Genomic DNA, 19332 nt, shown 5'->3' on the forward strand with positions numbered 1-19332 from the left:
TATGTCTCACTTGCTGCAAGTCAGAAGCTTCTCCTTTTTTTTTTTTTTTTAATCGGCTTTCGAAGACTAAGCCACGCTGCATGTCTGTGCCTATTTCATTGATATATTTTTACTAGTTCCCCTGGCGTGTCCAGCAAGTCAGACACAGAGGTACCTGCCCGTGTGTTTATTTCAGTTTCACAGAAATAAGAATCAATATTACGGTGGCTCCGTCGGATCGCTGTGACAGGCTCCCCAGAGTGAGCGGTGTGAAAGTACCTGTTCGGCTGTCTGCCGCTTTGTGCAAACTGTCACTCATTGACACGCGTGGCGTATCACACACAATTGAACACGGCACGCACTTGTCTGCCTTTGTTTGTGATGACACGCCACTCTCCGAGTTGACTTTTTCAAATGAAACTTTCATTTTGGTGCCAAATAACTCCTCGTTGATGTGATCATGGCAACAGGCGACCGGTTACGGCTGAGGAGCGCTTTCTTGCGGGGGCTGGCTGCAATGCTTGTTCGGCTGCTTGCAGGGCGGAAGACTGGACATGAACCCTCCTCCGTCTGGCCTCAGTTAACCTCCAAAGAGGCATTCTTTGTCCAGCTGAAATTTCTTCTGCTTCAACAGACCAAACTTAACAAGGAAATGCATGATCTCTTTTGCCAATGCAAATATTTTAATTGGAAAAATGTCACACTAGTTTTTCTGTAGTATGAATGGCAACAGGTGGACGCAGGTTGGTTGTACCTTCTGCCATCTAGTGGAAATGCATTTCCTTTCTTTTGCCTATAGCTATAAAGCTAGCATAGTTGAGATGAACAAAGATAGTTTATTTCAAACAAATAAATAAACAAAACAGGGTAGCTTGAAGGTGTATTTAAACGAACACCGTGTTTTTTGGCGTGGAGGGATTTGAAAAGTTTTGGAGGATGGGGCGGGTTCAGTGATATGCACCTGTAGATGAAAAAGCGAAGTGTGGCGAGTCTCTGTCACTGACAAGCACGGCTGCCGTCAATAAATAGTGTGAATAGTTACAGCCTCTGAAATAATCTTATTTCTTGTTATTTCCTGGCCATAGCAAGGCGCTTCTTAGTGTCCTCAGTAAAAAAAAAAAAAAAGAAGGAAAAAAAAAAAGAATAGAATACACTAAGAACTCTTAGCACCACCAAGAGTTGTTTCCTGACAAGAACACCAGGGGTCGCAATTTCCTTTGCAGTGTTAAAGTGTTCGTTATATATGCGTGGTCATTTGACAAGTGCGGGTCAGTCGCCAACTGTAAAAAAAAAAAAATCATCATTGTCCATTTAAGTCATTTTTGCCCATATCGCTTCATGTGCAGTGGATGCTATTATTGACATAGTGGCTTGCTGATGTTCTGGGTTCGAATCTCAGCTATGGCTGGAGTTTGCATGTTGGATGCGTCCGTGCTGCAGTTGTTGCTCATATTTGTCTTCTTTCTTTATCAAGCTATCGACCCACATGCTTGTGTTCAATGAATTTATAACAAAGCCACGGAAAAAGTCTTTGCGTCAAGGGCTCCACACGGCACAGTTTGACAGCAACTAACAGGATCTTTGGATTAAAAACTGTCTGCTGATTTCCCAAATTGTCTTAAGGCCCGATCGGATTTGTGCAGTTGTTTTTTCCTCCGTCTTTCCAGGTTAAGAAGTCCAGCTTGATATGGTAAGCCCTCCAAATTCCTTTATTTAGTTATTCAATTATTGTAGGATTACATATTCTATTATATGTGTCTGTGTATGTATATTTCCGTCTGTTTTGTTTGGCCCAAAAGTTCTCGCTGCATCTTTTCTTGACACCACCTGGTCTGCCCCAGGAGCCCTGTGCTTCCCTGAGGTGGTGTTTTGTGCTACCCTAACAAGAAGAGCATCACGGCAAGTGTGTGTGTTGTGTGTGTGTGTGTGTGTGTGTGTACACAGCAATGCTCTAACCACTGACCAAGACGGCAGTGAGAATGTGAGTGGAGGAGGCATGTGGGGGCGAAATCCACTGTAAGATGGAAAAAATATTAGCTGCACGTTGCCTGTGAGATTATAAACTACTTTCCACTCGGGTTTGAGCTTATGTCTGAAACTTTATAAAGGTGATGACCTGAGGTGAGATTTGAACACATCTTCTGCTCAGTTTTGGTGGTCTACATGCTAGTTGGAGTGTGGATGGGAGTAAGCAAGCGCTGGTGGGTCAACCCGACATTTGACCGGTGAACTTTTTGTGCAGATTGGGTTGAGTGGATTTGGGTTGGCTAAATTAAAGGTGGTTGCAGTTTTTTGTTTAGTGCCTTGCTCATGGGCCCTGAAGCAGTGAGCGATTTGTGTGCCATTTACGAGGGGGGGCGGAGCTTTCAGTCACATGCTGCCGCAATGCCCGCAATAAGTGGGGGAGGCACGGCATGATTTGGGTGCCAGTTTGGAGGCTCGTGACGCTGCCCCCTCTCTGTTGGTGTATGTGCGAGCCTGCTGGTGTGTAGGAGGTGCTCGGTGCCCCCGTGTAGGTTGTAGGCTGACGTGTGCTAGTTGCTTAGTGGGCTTCTTTCCCCAGGGACGCAGTGTACTCCCCCCCCTAGTGTGTGTGTGTGTGTGTGTGTGTGTGTTTTATGTAGATGGTAACCATACACCTCTTAATGACCGTAGAGAAATGCGGAAAAGAGGTCAAACGGTCCATAAAGGGATCCACGCTTCATGCATTGTTTTATCTCTGCCACTTTTTTTGTAGTGATAACTTGTTAATGTGTACACCTGGCTAGCAGGACACTGGATTAACTGTTTGCTCTCACTTTAAAAGAGATCCCCAAAAATTGACTGTTGTATGCATCCCATCTTGAATGTTATCCTTCTCACTACTTGATTCACGGCTTTGGCTCACAGTGAGCTGGAGCCAATTGCGGGCTGCTCCCCCCCCACCTTGGACAACTCCTAAAGCTTTTTAGATTAACTGCCTTCCGTAGCACATTGTGAATACAGGTCCTCCTAATCCTAGTGGGGAGCCAGTGGGGGATGTGTGTATGTGTAGCATCTGTCATTTTTGTCCACCTATCTAACATGTTCATCTCCCCGCCCCCCAATTAGGAACAGGTGAGTTTGACGTACCCTCAACATGAACAACCCCCACCACACACACACATGCACGCACGCACACGCACACACACACACACATAGGCAAGTCTCCATGGATGTGATGGTGCTTGTATTTCGCACGCATGCACCTGCATGTCCATTGGAGCTCCTTTTGTCGCTATTCTTGGTTATTGAGTTTTCAATTAGGAAATCAATTTTAACTAAAAATGCATTCGTTCTTTTTTATTACCTATAATTCATTCATCCACCCATTCATCCATTAATTAATCCATTCCATTCATTCATTTCATTCAAGACAAACAGCAGATTTTTGGGGTCAGCATCAATTCAAATGTATTATGATTTATTTATTCAACTTGTTCCCGGTTGTCCTTGAATGACTCAGAATGTTGGACGCGCAGAGTGGGCATCCTCAATGAAATTACCTGGCAGCCATGCCAGCGGGCACACACATACACACGCGCGCACTCTCTTAGTTGTTCATTTATAAGTGACTTAGAGTCTTAAACTCTGTGCAGAAAGATGATCAGCCCGACTTCTCTTCAAGGTGTAAGTTTAAGTGTGGACGGTGCTGAAAGCTTCCCCCCCCCCCCCAAAAAAAAGTACATACTTGTCAGTTGATATTTTTCGAGTGAATGAATTTATCTTTTATACATACAGCGTGAGCAATTGATGAGAAATTGAGTGGCTTGGAGCAAATACATCTTCAGAAATGGTCCGCTAGCCTCAGGCTCTGCCCGGTGCCAGATTTCCATATCAAAGCTCAGGTAAGAGAGAGAGAGAGAGAGAGATGTGCTGAACGGGGGAGAGAAAAACGAGAGAGGGGTTGATTAAACCAAAAGCAAGCTATGTTGTTGTTTTTAATATGCATCTTATAGTTTATTCTGTGTCCGTACAGCCTATCCTAATCCAAACTCATCAAGTTAGAAACAGAATCCACAAATTTTGTCTGCTCACTTCTATGTGTGACACGAGCAGAAACATGGTGGAAAAACAGCTTTCTGCTTCTATAACACATCTGTCCTGAGCACTTGATCAACTGTACGTTTTTTGGGGGGGGAGACTGGAGTGATTTAACCCATTATGGTCTAAAGCACCTGGCAACGTCTAAAACCTAAGGGCGACTTTAGAAGCACTCCCAAAAACGTATTACTGGAAATTCAACTATATGGGTTAATAGCGTTTCAATTCTTTTCAATGGGCAAGGATAAATTTAAATTGAAGTATTTTCTAGACCTTTGTCAAGAAACACATTCAGTTTGTATCTGTAGGATTGATTATTCCTGCGACTTGGAGCGTCATCCCTGACCTTGTGGACTTGATGGTGACACTAACAAATGGATGGGCTCTTTGTTTGCCGCTGTTGAACATTATCCGGCTTTGCGGACTTTCGTAATCCAGTTGTGAATTGGAGTGCTAAAGTGCCGCTAACAAGACCTGTTTAACATTCACTCCTCTGCTCAACATACAATTATTCCACTTGGCTGCCATTAACATGTACAGTAGGACTTGGCTTTTAATTGGCCTGATATGACTAATGCCAGATCAACTCGGATTTGCTAATTAGTTTTTGCTTTAAAAGTGCCATCAGGACATGAAATATTCATTGATGTGAGGTAGAGCGAGGACTGTGGGTGGAATTATGGGATATTAGTGCTATAGGCAGGCTGCGCCGGGAGAAGAGATTGAACCTTCGTCGGCTTGTTGTGGTCGCTTATTCATACTTTGGGTGAGGTGTTAGTATTTCGTCACACGCCCACGTACCACCTCCATTCAAAGCATCACAAGGCCACTTTTTCTCCACCAGTCCCCTCCTACGTCCTCTCCAGCGCACCTGTTTTACCCCCCCCAGCCCCCCCATATTTTTGAAACTACATCTGCACTATGTCTGTAGCGTGGCATGAGATTTTGGCCATCTTTTTCTAAGTTCTCTCTCTCTCGCTCTCTCGTTCTCTCTCTCTAACACTCATTCAACACTCATTCAACATCAAGTGTTAGAAACTGGAAAGCTACAGTTGGTAAAGTAGGTAAACTAAATACAGGGTTTAGTTTTAGAAGAGTTGTAGGTGGCGAGTGCGAGATGGCGGGGTATACAATCTTTCTCGTCTTACTATGGACGGAACGATCTCATTCGCACCCCAACACTCATGGCAGATTAATCAAATATAATTCTTTCTAGATTCTAAATTCATAATTCACAATCACACCTTATAAGTGTATTATGGTGTTCCACAAGGTTCAGTATTAGGTCCCAAGCTATTTATGCATTATTTAAATTGACAGTATGAAATATTTTGATAGAAATAAGATGAATGAACACCAAAGCTAAATTTATGGTGTTTGATGGTAGAAGAAGTAATATTTAATTCAAATGGCCCTAAACTCAAAACAGTATGTGAAACAAAATTCTGGAGTGATATTATGAACATAATTGTAAAATGTATTAAAACGTAACTTGGAATAAAGAGCTTTCTTCTCTGCTCACCTTTTGGTTGCTTCACCTCACACGTGCCCCCGTCCTCTCCGTGCCCTCTACTCCATCCATCCCACTCATCCTGCTCCAATACTCCTCCCACTCCTTTATCCCCCGCCTCTCCTCCTCCTCCAGTCACCCTACTGTAAGTGGGCCAGGTGCCTCCTGTGGCCTCCCCTACTCTATTTCTCATTTTTACCCTTGCTCTCCTCCCTCTTACATTTTCACCCTCTTCCTGTTCCCTTTCTCATTCCTGCTCATATGTATTTATATATCCTGTTAGTGCAACAGTTACTAAGAGGGTACCATGCAGGATCAGTGTTGCTGCCTTTGACCCAATGGGGCAATTTAAAACAAATAGTTATACAAAAAAAAGTTGTAAAGTTATATGAAATAGTGCTTACTACATCATAAGACAGAAAAGGTGTCTCGAGAATTAATACATTACTAGTTTGCTATTGTTCATGAAGATGATTGCAAAATCACAAAGACGATTTGCAGGTTTTGGTCCTGATGTAATACTTTCCTGGAAAGAGCCACATTCAATTGAAGTCTTCTAACCTTCAACTCAATATTCTATTATATATTTTTTTTATCTTAAAACAATTGCCTCATCTTAATTTGAAATAGACTTTTAGTAGCTAACAATGACAAGAGCCTCATTTTCATTGCCATGGCAATTCTGTAAAAGATTTTTGTCGCCGCACTCTCAATGGACCAACAACCCTCTTGCAACAAAGCTATTGTTGTCCAGTGCCAGTGTCAATGCCAAAATGATCACACATCATATTTGATTGCTTTCACATTTGTCATTTTGACTTCATTTAGCCTTGACAGTTTTTGTTTTCTCTCCGTGGAGTTTCCATGTTCTCTCTGTACTTGCGTGGGTTTTCCCTCACTCCTCTCTCCTTCCACGTTCCAAAAACACATGGTCTGAATTGTACATGCATTTGAACGTGAGTGCGAATGGATGTTTGTCCCAATGGCGACAACTCCTTGGTGTAGCTCTCCTCTCACCCAAGTCAGCCGTAACGAGAGGTATATAAAATAAGTGGATTCCCTAGTTCGGCTTTAATAACTGTTGACTACGAAACTGTTTGAATTGCCATTGAGACATCAGCGTGACTGTGCTTGTTTTAAAAATGTTTAATGCTTGACATTGACTTTCTTGAAACAAATCACTTGTGCGTGTGTGTGTGTGTAATGAGTGTGTAGTCTCATCTGTCGATGGGTATTCTTGAAAATAGAGATCAGTCATTGTTGGTGGAAGTCTTTTGTTGAGTTCAGTTCCTGTTTTCAACCAGTAGTGATCAAGCCAGACCTGAACAGAAGTGAAAAAGTCCACATCCCCTTTTAAGCGACGACTTTCCCCCCACTGAGTTTTACGTTGACTGTATGTGAACACAAAACGAAACGTCGACTCATTGCGGTTGCCTCATTGTCTGCGGCTCTGTTAATTCTCACATTGAACTTTCAACATCACTTGTCATGTCATTTCATCTTGTCTCAGCTCACACCTTTCACTCATTGTCATTCCTCATCCCTTCGTCAAGTGTCTCTTCCTTGCCCTCTTCTTTTTAGTCGCTTTCTCACCTCTGTACACCTACTTGTGCTGTCTCACCCCCTCCATTTGATTTTTGTTCAGGGCATTTCCACGGACACCTAATACCATCCCTTCCTCACAAAAGAGGGACATTTGTGTGATTTCTTCAAATGAAGTTTCCAAGGTGGGCGTCGTCCTTGGCTATTGATGGCGTATATCGTGCCAGTTGCACAAATTAATTCACGTTTCGTGGCTGCAGGGGTTGCAGGAGTTTAACATCAGCGCCATAAGCCTGCAAGCCGCGGCCGTCTTTCGTGTTGTCAGTCTATGTAACGTCACTGCCCACTTTAGACGAGAAGACAGACAGACAGAAAAGGAGACGTGTGGAAAGAGGAGCAAGACAAATGTGAGTCTGTCCATGAGACTTGGAGATTCATCACAGTGGAGTTTGTAGCCTTGAGGCAAAACAAAGCAAACTTTACATTGCTTTTTCTTTTTACCTCCCCAAAAAATATCTGCCTCAAAAACAACCTTTGGCTATCGGTGGGTTAAAAAAAAAACTGATACACAACTAAGCGACTCACGCTGGATTGCTGCTCAAGTTTTTTTTGCGCTTAATAAAAAATACTTTGTGTCTGCGTGCTGCGAGGAACTTCACTGACAATAGTACATAGATTATATCATATTTCTTCTTTCAAAGCAACAGTTTATGTAGTATAATAACACATATTGAACTGTTGATTGATGAACATTTGTAGTGGAAACGTGCTACATTGAGTCTTCCGCTCAAGTGTCCCCGATGCCCAGTTCTCTATTAGTCCACTGAACATCGATCTCGAGCTACTTTTCTTCTTTATCCGCCACAACACTGCTTTTGTTCTCCATCGCTCTTCCTTCTCCTTTTTTCTCTCGCACCCCCATCTCCTCCTGTCCTTCTTCTCCTTCACCGTCTTTTCTCCAACTCCAAAAATGTGAGTCCTTCTATATTTAGATGCCCCTCTCCTCTCTGCTTGATTCTTTTCCCTTTATCTCGCCTCGTTTTTTTTATTTTTTTATTTTTTTTATTTCTGCTGTTGAAGGACAGATTTGCCAAAGAGCTCCAAGATTTCTCCCTGTTTGATTGTGGCGGCGTTTTGATCAGGTTGATGAGTGACATGGCAGCCTCAGGCCATTCTATACAAGTGCGCTTTTATAAACACGGCTTTGTATGTAAATCACTTGTATGATAGACTCAGGAAGCCAGTGAATGTTGTATATTGATGGCTACGCTAATATAGTAAAATAAGGTTCGTTTTTTTCCTGCTTTTCGTGCACTCTGCAGTGTTTGAAAATTAGATTTGCTGTATTTGCCCATGAAGGGGAGTGTGTGGGAGGGTGTATCACTCTTTTTGCCCTTTTCTTAGCTGAACTTATTGTGAGCGAAAGTTAATTTTAGAAGAATTTAGAATTTAAGAAGGATGCCTGTTTGCTTTTTTATTAAGTGACTTTACCACCAGGTTACCCCAAACGCACACGGGCGCACACGCACGCACGCACGCACGCACGCACGCACACTCACGCACACTCACGCACACACACACTCTCGCTCTCTGTATCGGACACCCGCCTCGGCACCAGATAGCTCGCCACCAGTGAGTCATTATCATCCAGTCATTCAAAAAGCACACATCTTAACAAACAACAATGAGCTCACATGGCGTTATGATTTTTTTTTTTTTTTTTGTGAACATGGATTCCTCATGCACTGTCACTTTGGCATATATCAGTTTGTAAAGCCTTTGATTGATTTGACCTCTGACTCATACTGAGAATTGTTTGGGATATTGACATGATTCACAATTCCGTTTGACTTTCAGCATTCAATTTAAGGGTATTTACATCTTAAATCAATTGAACAATGCAGGAATTACAGCAGTTTGTTGTATATGTGTTTCCCCACCGTTGAAGGGCCAAAAGTAATGGGACAGTTGACTGCTAATCTCTCTTGTAATTGTAATTCATTGCAAAGCCTTTGGAAAAAAGGGAAAACATAAAAGTTTGATTCATGATCACTCCTATTATTGTCCTATTATTTTCCTGCTCCAAATTAAATGTGATAGTCTGCTTTAACGCACATCTTGTTGATTTCATTTTGCAGCCAAAATGATGACAATTGTGTCCATGTCCTAATGTCCATGGACATTACTGTATGCTGTCATTTCAAAGTATGAATTCAGAATAATTTTTCATTTTTTTTCCCCCCACCTCTGTTTACATAGCGGTTGAAGTCTGGCCCACTGGCTCATCTAACGGTAGCGATTCTAAAACAAAGACTCACTGTCTTGTTATCTGTTTGTGTCTTCTTCAACTCCTCTATCCTCCCTCCTTACGCCTTGACATCCTCTGCTCCCACTCACACGCCCCATCCTGTCCTCCGCCTTCCTTTATAACCCCTCTTTTGTCCTAGGGCTCCAATCATCCACACCTCCTCCCACACCTCCCACACCTTTTCATTTGACTTCTCTAACTACAGTAATGAGATGTTTTATTATTTGCATTTCACAGCTTTTAATAGAGAGAAAATTTAGGCTAAGCCCCAGGTCGTCCATCATGTTGTTACCATGGGAGGCCGAGCGGGCGTAGAGAGGAACGTAGCCCAGAAACGACGCATACACATAGAGAAGGAAATGACAAGGGTGCACCATCTTTGTGGAATAAAAAAATAATAATAATCATGGAATGAACACTTCAAAGACCTCTAAAATCCTCCATAACAAATTATCAATTAAAAAAACATTTGCTCGAAATGTATTACATTACATTTGTAATTAGTAAGCTGCAATTAACGTTTATTTCAACCATCAAATATTTTATTGATTATTGATGATTTTACAAATGTAAATGTTTGATGCTGTCTGAAACAACACGGTAATTTTGATGCGTTGCCTTGGACAACCCCTCGAAATTTCGACCTGTACAAGCTTATTTGGTGGATATTTTGAACTGCAACTTGACAGCCAATTGGAGAAGGGCTTTCCCGAGTGGCAGTGGAACTAAAATGCCTGAGTAAATAATTACAGTCTATTGCTTTACTCTAATTTGAGGGCATTTTTCTTTTTAAATCAAATTTCTCCAAATACCCATGATCTGATTCTCAAAAATGTTTGTTGAAGTGACCGTTCCTCCCAGACTCTGCTTTTTAGCACAGTGTCATTTTTGGTGAATCTTTTCACAACGCTAAGTACAATACAGTCACATGCGTGCAGTATCACTGACTGGTGTCATGGGGTCACCTGAGGGCTTGAGGAGCCAAACAAACCGCCATTTTGGGATGATCCTAGTCTGTCATTAGTGTGACTGGATTTCAAGACGATCCCCCTGGGCTTAACACCTCGTGAAGCCGGAGGTGAGAAAATGAGATGGTGCCCAGTATAGTAATGTCTTAAGACAGGCTCAAAACTGGAGGCTAAGTCCCTCACAGAAATTGAATCTCCAGAGCTTGATGGGTGACCGAGGCTGACTTGAAGGGTGTTGACCTGAGTTTTCAGGTGCTGGTTGAGATGGAAGGGAATGAAGGTGGATGAAGGAAGTAGCATTAAGTCTTCCTAAGCCTCCTGGATCTTCTTTGGTGCCTCTCCACATGACATGACTATCCTTTTCCCCTCCACCCTGGCTTCCGGGAAAGCGGCCAGCTAGACGGCCGGAGGGAAAGAGAGGTGGAGGTGGCAAATACAGCATGCTCAAAGCTGATGGGGACAGGTAGGTGCACGGGGACTTGATCTTAAGAATATGTGAAATACGAGATGTAAAGAACCGCAGCAAAGATGAGAACGGAGGAGATAAAAGAGTGCAGGATGAAAAGAAGAAAATGAAGGAGCTAAGAATAATAATTCCTAATATATATTTTTTAATGTAGCTGGTCTACCTGTCTCTCGCTGGCATTGTGTGTGTGCGTGTTATTTTCATTTCCAGCCTTGTTGATGGGTGAACACGCTGGCTTGACCCGAAAGGCTGCCAGCTCTGTCGGATTGGGGATTAACCCCGGGATAATGGCCTTGATGCCCAGTTGAGTGGAAGCAAAGCTGTTTGAAAATATTGGCTGCCTGACTCATTTTCCTCTTCCTTCTTGCCTTTCACTCGTTGTCAATCGGTCATATCTCTTCACCTCATCTAGTCTTGCTTTCTTTTTTTTTTCCTGAATTCCTCATGTCCCGCTCTGCCTCCGTGCTTGCGTTTCACCGTGACCTTTGACTGCCCTCATGTCGTGAAGGGAAAGTGAGCGTAGAATCATTGCTGCTCATCTAATTGCAAAAAGAGTGATCACATAACCAATCATTGAAAATGAGCATGCAATTAAATAATACTTTCTGCCCATGCACCTCAGATGTGTAGCGGTCAAAACATAGTCTGACGCCAATCTGTCTGAAGAGCTGCAACTCTGTTGTTGCTCACTTGGTCACCCCGCTGAAACCCTTTTTATCAAGTAATGTGCAGAACTGTGACATTTTCTGAGCAGACGAGTGCAATTTGTATGCACCGTTATTAGATGAGGGTGGCAATTTTCTGAGCAGCCTACCGGCCACTAAAGGATAATATGTCCTCACTTTCTGAAAAAATACAACATATTGTAAAGCATTTTTTTGGGTCAACTTCCCCTTTAAAGAGGAACCCATCCAAGGGAAAGCTCATGTAAACAAAGTTTGCCTCCGTGTTTGGTCCACAAGGTCGTTTGTATTGGTCTCGGGTCAAGGAAGCAGAGGACAGGCTCGGAGCGACAAATTGAATAGAAAGACACACACAAGGAGGAAGAAGCCCCATCCTCTCACTCCATCACGTCTCATCACTTTAGTTGTCTGCCTAAAGTGACTTTGGTATGATGTGACCGCCACAAAGCAGCCGCAACACCACGAAGGCTCTGCTAAGCGTGTGTGTTTTAGCGCTTATATGCGTTTGTATGTTTGAGGACAGTAACAATGTGTATGTGTGATTTTAGAGAAAGGGGGCCCTTGATTTTTTTCTGTGTGTGTGTGTACTGTTCAGCCAGGGCTGAACGACGACAGTCACTTCTGATTTGGAGTCAGAAGGATGACAGAGTCTCGGAGCTCTGGTGGCACCTTCACTGAAACAAAACCAAATGTCAGCCATCTTGTGTCTTCTGAAGAAAATTCATGGAAGGAAGGATAAAGATATTTTTATATGTCAAGTAAATCTCTAAAAAAAAACATGAGGAACAACAGTGGAGAGATTTGGGTTTGTTGGTTCTGGAAGGAGTTGAACATGCTGAAAAGAAAGAAGCCAATTAGGCCTGCGGACCGTTTAGAGGTCAAAATACACTCCTCTCTGATTTACTACATACTCAGAGTCTATGTGTGAGTCTATATGTGATTAAGCAAACATTTTCCTCCCTCGTGTTTTTATTTCTTTCTCCTTCATCTTTATTTCTGAGGTGTTTGTTTTAGTCATGATATTTCTGGTAGTGGTGGTTGTTCACAAAATTTCATATTTAGTTTAGATTCCTGGATTACAATTCATGCTCAAGTGAAAAAAAAAAAAAAAACCCTTAGAAAATAGATCAGCCCCATTAACTGCACTATACGGAAAATTTGCATGATACACAAGTGAGGACAGGTTGATGTCAACTCCACCTTGCTTGACAATCAATCCTGGTACAACATCATCACCTCTTCCTCCTCAACACATGTAAAATGCCGCGCTCCGATAGTAGCATAGTTTTTGCTGCGAGGGTTAAAAATTGATCACAACGGTAAACAAATGAGTTGTACTTCCATGTTTGTAAAATTAATGAAAGTCTCTCACGTTTATACAATTAAAAGATGTAAAATGTTTTAAGATTATGCTTGAAATTTTTGATCAGCTCAGAGACGGAAGTAAGAAGAGCTCAAAGTGTCATGTCATTTTTCAAGCAATGTGGTTTGTCTAAGTTTCTCCGGGCTGTAGTGTCAACATGTTGCTTGTCAGTGTGACAGTGTGAATTTAGTATCAGGACTCTGCTTGACTTTTTGAAATGAAAGGATGATGGCTGGTAAGATTGACTGGTTGCTCCGTATTGTGATATTTAATTTTCCTCGAAGAAGTTTGTTGAAGATTGACCTTGTATTTCTCTAGCTACCGAAAAAAAATAATTAGCAGGGTGCTTTCACGATTGAAAGCTTTTCTGGTCTTGTGTGCGGCAATAATGTTTTTACCTTATAGAAATGGGCTGTCTTTACAACATTGAATGCAAGTGGCCCTGAGAAGCAAGAGAAAGGATGCTGTGTCTTTAAAGTTTGTCTGCAAAGGTGATTGGAGAAGACTCTTGATATTTCCATCATACCAACGCAGAAAGAAAAAAAAGATATCTCAAGGTTAGAACAGCAATAGATTTCTTTCAGCAATGCGTCAGCCAGAGGAAAAACACACAGAAAAAAACACTTATGAAACACGCATCCACGCATTTCTCAATCTCTGCTGGCTAAATAAACGCTAATCTCAATAAATAATTATGAATGAGAAAAAATTGATCCGAGCTTTTTTCCTCGGCGTGGTCCAGTTTTGCTCACAGGAGACACGTCCGAGCGGACGTGGGAGACATTGAGGATTTATGTGATCCTACAAGCCATCAGGTTGAGCAGAGCTTTGCTAAACGTGACCTGAAGTGTGCCGGCCCCGCAGCAAACGTTGCTGTCACCTTGGCCCAGGCAAGCTGTCATCTCTCCGAGAGGCCCACCAGACCTGACAGCTGTGGCGTTCCCAAAACAAATCACCGCTGCGTTTGGTAACGCTCGGCATCCCCGCGATTTAGTCTTCGTCCAGACGAGAGCAGGGAAGGCAGCTGTTAATGCACTGCCTAAATGTTCCGTGTTCATGTTTTAGGCTCGCTCGGCTTTGTTTTCCGCCATCTCCTTCAATGTTTCGATAATGCTTTGGCGACGTGCGCATCTCCCTTTGTCACTTTCCTCATCCCCCTAGCTTTTGTTATCACCTGCATCTCTTTGTGTTCAAGTGTGAAATGCCTTTTGTGAACAGAAAAAAAAGTAGATAACAATTGGGTATGCAATCCCAAAATTCAAATCGGAATGTTTATTTTTGCATGCACGTCGCTCTTCAAATTGTCATAAATGGGCTATTCTTTGTAGCACGTCCATCACCTCGATTTTGTAAGACCAGAAACTCTGAGGTGAAAGTTCAAGAGAGCTTTGTCTTGTGGTGAAAGCAAGTCCTTGTTTATTGATTCAATGCTCCATTTCACGCTCGTGGTGAGCCTTGGTGGTCTGCCCTAAATGTGTTCCCCCCCCCCCCCCCTCCCTCCTCCCTCTCAACTTTTTAGTGAACATGTTGTAATGTGGCTGTCACATCTAATGACACCGCACACACACACCTTTTCTCTCTCCGACACACACTTTCGAATCAACCTGTCAGACAGTGTTTAAAAAGAGATTTCTGTGTATTTATTGCTGGGCTGTTTTTAGACATCAAACTACAGCGGTTGGGATGTGGCATCTATTGATGTCATTGTCTTTATGTCACATTCATTATTGAGAGATTCTTAGCCTGGCGTGTCTTTCTTTTTGCTAAATATACTTTATTCTTCTTCTTGGAGTAGAATCGAAACAATGTCCAGTTTATTTATTTCCAAGTCGTTGCGTCTCTTGGTCTGATTTATTTGGCGCCGTGTGTGACACAAGTACTTGCCATTTTTTTTAATTTGGGTTTGAGACTGATATTGGGACCACTAACTGAGAATCACACACCAGTACTTTTAATTCCAGAGTAAAGCAGCCAAATAACATCTATTGCATATAATGTAAAGAAAACCCAATGTTGTCATTGCTAATTGATTTGTATTTAAAGCATAGCTTTTCGAACTTGCATCTTGAAAACTGGCAAATCATACAACGCGCTTTAACGAAGGCTGCAAAAAATTGAGTTAAACAAATTTTAATCATGATAACTGTCATTGATACAGTATTTGCATTTAAAATGCAAGCTCTGCTGTACATCTAAAAGGCACTTTGGCAGCCAACTCCCAGGGTGGAGGGTTGCAAGTGTCACACCAATCAAAAATGCCACATCGTAGCTCATGGTTTTTTAAAAAAAAACAACGTAATGTATGAAGCGTCATCCAGACAGCCGCCGCTAAGCAATACAGCATATTGGAAACGGGTGTTTTGCAATATTACCAGACTATAGTTATGCTGTACTTTTGTACATTTGCCTGAGGCCAAGCCAAGTGTAAGGAGTCTCTGTCAACGTAATGCATGAGTGCAGTCAATGAATGGAGCCAAAAGTCTGTCAAATATTCACACTTTCTCCTCTTTTCCCCTCATATCTTTTCTTTATGGTATAATATACCTACAGTGGTCGCTTCTTCCTTGACACTAATAATGGCAACCACACTGTTGGTGGTGAAATAAAAAAGAAACATAACGGTGGCACCTCCAAAAAATTGTTACTCAATAAGAACACCAAATGTTGCAGTGCTTCTGTTGGGAGAAGGTCAATTGCTTGTTGGGTTTGTATGATTTGGAGATTGTTTTTTCACGATTGTACATTTCAGTCTCATGTGGCCTTAATGAATCACCTTCTCAACACTTTTGGAAATTTATAATGTGACTTCTTGGCAGTTGTGCCCTTTTAAAAATGTTTGCTATAATTGTGTTTTTTTTTTCCTTCACAATCTAGCACACAGAAAAACATGACTCATTACACAATTAACACAAAATTCTGTAATGTTTGTAAATATCACTATTATGAGTTGCAAAATTACAATAAGCGGGAATATTTGTTTTTCTTTTGTCTTCTCAGAATTGTGGAAGAGAGGCTTTTGTTCAGATACCCAGATGAACAACAGGAAGGAGGACATGGAGATCTCCTCTCACTACCGTCAGCTCCTTCGAGAGCTCAACGAGCAGCGGCAGCATGGAATCCTCTGTGACGCCTGTGTCATCGTGGATGGAAAGATCTTCAAGGCCCACAAGAACGTCCTCCTGGGCTCCTCACGTTACTTCAAGACTCTTTACTGCCAGGTGGGGTTCCAAACTCTCGCTGAAGTCATGCCAAGGGAGCGACTTTTATGTTGCTCCTTGGTGTCTCGACTAAATAAATAAATGCAGCTTCACTTTATGTCCCAGGTTAAAAAAGGTTCAGAGCCTCATCATCAGACTACAGTCACTCATCTGGATATTGTGACGGCGACAGGCTTCAAAGCCATTCTCGACTTCATGTACTCTGCTCACCTCGCCCTCACAAGTAAGAACGTCATTGAGGTCATGTCTGCGGCCAGCTACCTGCAGATGACAGACATCGTCCAAGCGTGCCACCGCTTCATCAAGGCCGCCCTTGACATCAGCATCCGCTCCGAGATGGCTGACGAACTGGCTGAATTTGAAATGGGAGCCGTCGTCACGGCTGGCATTGGGGGTGGCGGAGGAGGCGGCGGAGGTGGCATAACTGGAGCAGGGGGAGTACCCGGAGTGGGCTTGGGAGGTGGTGGGATAGTAGGAATGGCTTCCGAAGCCCTCGCCTCCATCATGTCTGGTCGCAGCACTTCTCCCTGGCTGGCACGTCGCACAAGCCCCGCCAACTCCTCCGGGGACTCTGCCATCGCCAGCTGTCATGAGGGAGGCAGCACGTATGGCAAGGAGGACCAAGAACCCCCCAAAAGCCACGAGAGCCAGGAGGAAACCTGTCACGACTCTCAGCCTGCTTGGCCGCATGACTACAGACCTGTTAGCGTCAAAGAGGAGCAGGTGTCTCCTGCCGCTTCCTCGCACCCCCGGGACAACCCCAGGGGTGCAGCCCAGAGCCAACGGGATCCGGTGATAGGGGGCCCAAATGCAGGTGGGGATGGATCCTGGCAGCCCTTATCAGGATCGGGACGGAGGAAGAACAGGAAGAACAAGGACACAGTCAGACATATAACCCAGCAGGCAGAGAGGAACTGGGAAGGAGAGCGGCAAAGGGAGAGAGACAGAGACAGTAGGCCTGGATCTCCGCTTCCATCCATGCTAGCTGTGGCCGGCTGGAACTACAATGGACGGGATATCCCAGGTATGACTTGAAATGCTATACTTATACTCAACTACTTGAAATGTTGTTGCCTCGTGTACTCAGTGTGTGTTCAGGTGACAAATCACACCATCAAAAGCACCTCAGCGGGAGGTGAGTTGAATGAGTGGACACAAGGCAATTCCTTGATCCTGAGAATTGTAGCATGACAAGAAATGAATGAGTGTCTATCAAAATGCAAAGTCTGCTTGGAATAGTGCTTTCAACAGTAGTACAACACACCAGGGACAAAAATGAGCTCAAAACATCCCCAATAACCAGATGTTCTGATGTTTATGATGAGAAAAGTGTTATGGACAGTCGACTAGACTTCACATGTTTTTCCAAGAATATTTTTGTTATGGAAGATTTTAGGGGCCTTTGAGGTGATTATTTTGTGTTTTTTAGAAAACTACAAAGACGACGATAGTCCTGTTACTACAGTGAAATACTGATTTCATCACATAGTATTGTATATTATTTACTGGTTTCAAAGGGACAGCAGTTAGAAGTTGTTGTAATCTGAAGAAGACATTTTATGTCGTTGGAGTTATATACTTATTTTGCACCTAAGCAGAAAATCGATTTGCCCAATTTTGTCTTGACCTTTGCATTTTGAAATTTTATTGAATTTCTCTTTTAGAAGAAATTCCACTGCTTCAGAGGCAACATTCAGTCACTTTACGTGGAGCATGAGAAAGTATGCATGTGCTACGTACTGAAAGTTTACTCGTTGAGTGTGACCTCTTTTCTTCCGGCGGGGTTGAGATTAGCTTGCTTCCACATTAACGTGTTAGGACTAAGATGATTATCTAAAATCTTGGAGGTGTGAGGTGGAACGGGGTTAAATGCAGATAGATGATACAATCCTCTTCCTGCTCTTGTTTTTGTAACACAAACACACTCAAGTCACCCACCTCAAGAAGCAAACCCAATCTAACATTCAAATTCACTTTTTCATTTGAGGAAGCCTATCTCAGTTCACAATAGTTAATTAATTTTCTATGCACAAAAACTAATTCATCAAAAACACCTGGCTGTGTGTTCTTGTGTGTCTGTGTGTATTTGTGTGTGTCTATTGGTGGGGGTTTAAGTGCGCTGTGGGCCCAAGGCGTCGATAGTTAGATCATTAAAAGTAAGAGAAGCTAATCCTGGGCGCATTAAGGGAGTTGGCTGTGAAATGGGCACACACGTCGCACCGCTAAAGAAAACAGGATAATTGAATTGACCTGGGTCACTGCACGGATTACCATGGCGTCCTCACTATCCTAAGCTCCACCCCCTCTCTGCGGGATTTAGGGAAGGACCTCTGGAAAGGGCGAGCAGATGGAAAAAGGTAGACATGTTGAGGAGAGTGGTACATGTGTGGGGTAAATCAGAGCAGAGGACAGAAAATTGTCCACTTAGAACTTCATCTTCCATCTCATCTTGAGATACACATTATCAACTGTCAATCAATTAATTATTAGGGTGGTGATTTTATTATTTTTACGCTTCCATTTTTGTAGGAACACAATGGTGTTGGTGTTTAGCATGACTGTGAGCTTGTGAATTTTGGAATAGTCCTGGTATACATTCAAACCCAGGTTTCCGTTGGAGGGTTGAACGATCATCAGTCTATTCAATGTTTGGAGCTGATCAATCATTGTTGATCTTTTTACCGTGCTGCACTCATTGTTCTGCACTTCCGATGAATTCCTTCCATAAGGAGTGGCTTTATTAAATTTATACTGCAAAACAAATAACAACAGAGAGGTAGCAGTTTCTTAAATGCTCAAATAAGATAGTATAAAGACACTAAGGATGAAATGATCATTGGAACTTGATATAAAATATCATGAATATATGGGGCCAGTGCCTGTTCTTGCAGGACCACCACAACGTGGCTCACAACAGGCCACCACCTAAAAGACATTGTGTCGGAAATATTGTGTTTAGTAAGATTCCAGGAAGGTGGTTTCTTTGTATTTAGGGAGAGAGTTGAGATGGAGTTCTTTCCTGAACAGGTTTTGTGAGGTCATTATTGACTGAGGAGCACGTAGAAGACCTCTCACTGGGGGTGGTGTGATTTGGCTGGTAAAGTATTCTTCTCTAATGTGAAGCCAGTAAATTCTGACAGACACAAGTCTTTACTAGAACAAAAGTAGTGTCAGTTGATCCTGAGTGGCGGTCATAAACACGTAAGATCTGTTTAGGCTTATGTCTTCTTAAG

The 19332-nt window shown here is 42.7% G+C and overlaps 1 protein-coding gene across 7 annotated transcripts in view; it reads left to right on the plus strand.

Moving 5' to 3' along the window:
* zbtb46 (zinc finger and BTB domain containing 46) overlaps positions 1–19332 on the plus strand; it is a 67340-nt gene that overhangs the window by 13646 nt on the left and 34362 nt on the right. For 3 of the 7 annotated variants that reach the window (XM_049752029.2, XM_049752023.2, XM_049752030.2), the window contains exons 2-3: positions 15879–16099; positions 16205–17123. In XM_049752029.2, coding sequence (XP_049607986.1) covers positions 15914–16099; positions 16205–17123 — 1105 coding nt within the window. In that variant the 5' untranslated portion in view covers positions 15879–15913. The other 4 variants (XM_049752026.2, XM_049752027.2, XM_049752025.2 and 1 more) reach the window with 4 other exon arrangements.

Source organism: Syngnathus scovelli, chromosome 2 (assembly GCF_024217435.2).
Source record: "Syngnathus scovelli strain Florida chromosome 2, RoL_Ssco_1.2, whole genome shotgun sequence".
NCBI classification, from domain to species: Eukaryota; Metazoa; Chordata; class Actinopteri; order Syngnathiformes; family Syngnathidae; genus Syngnathus; species Syngnathus scovelli.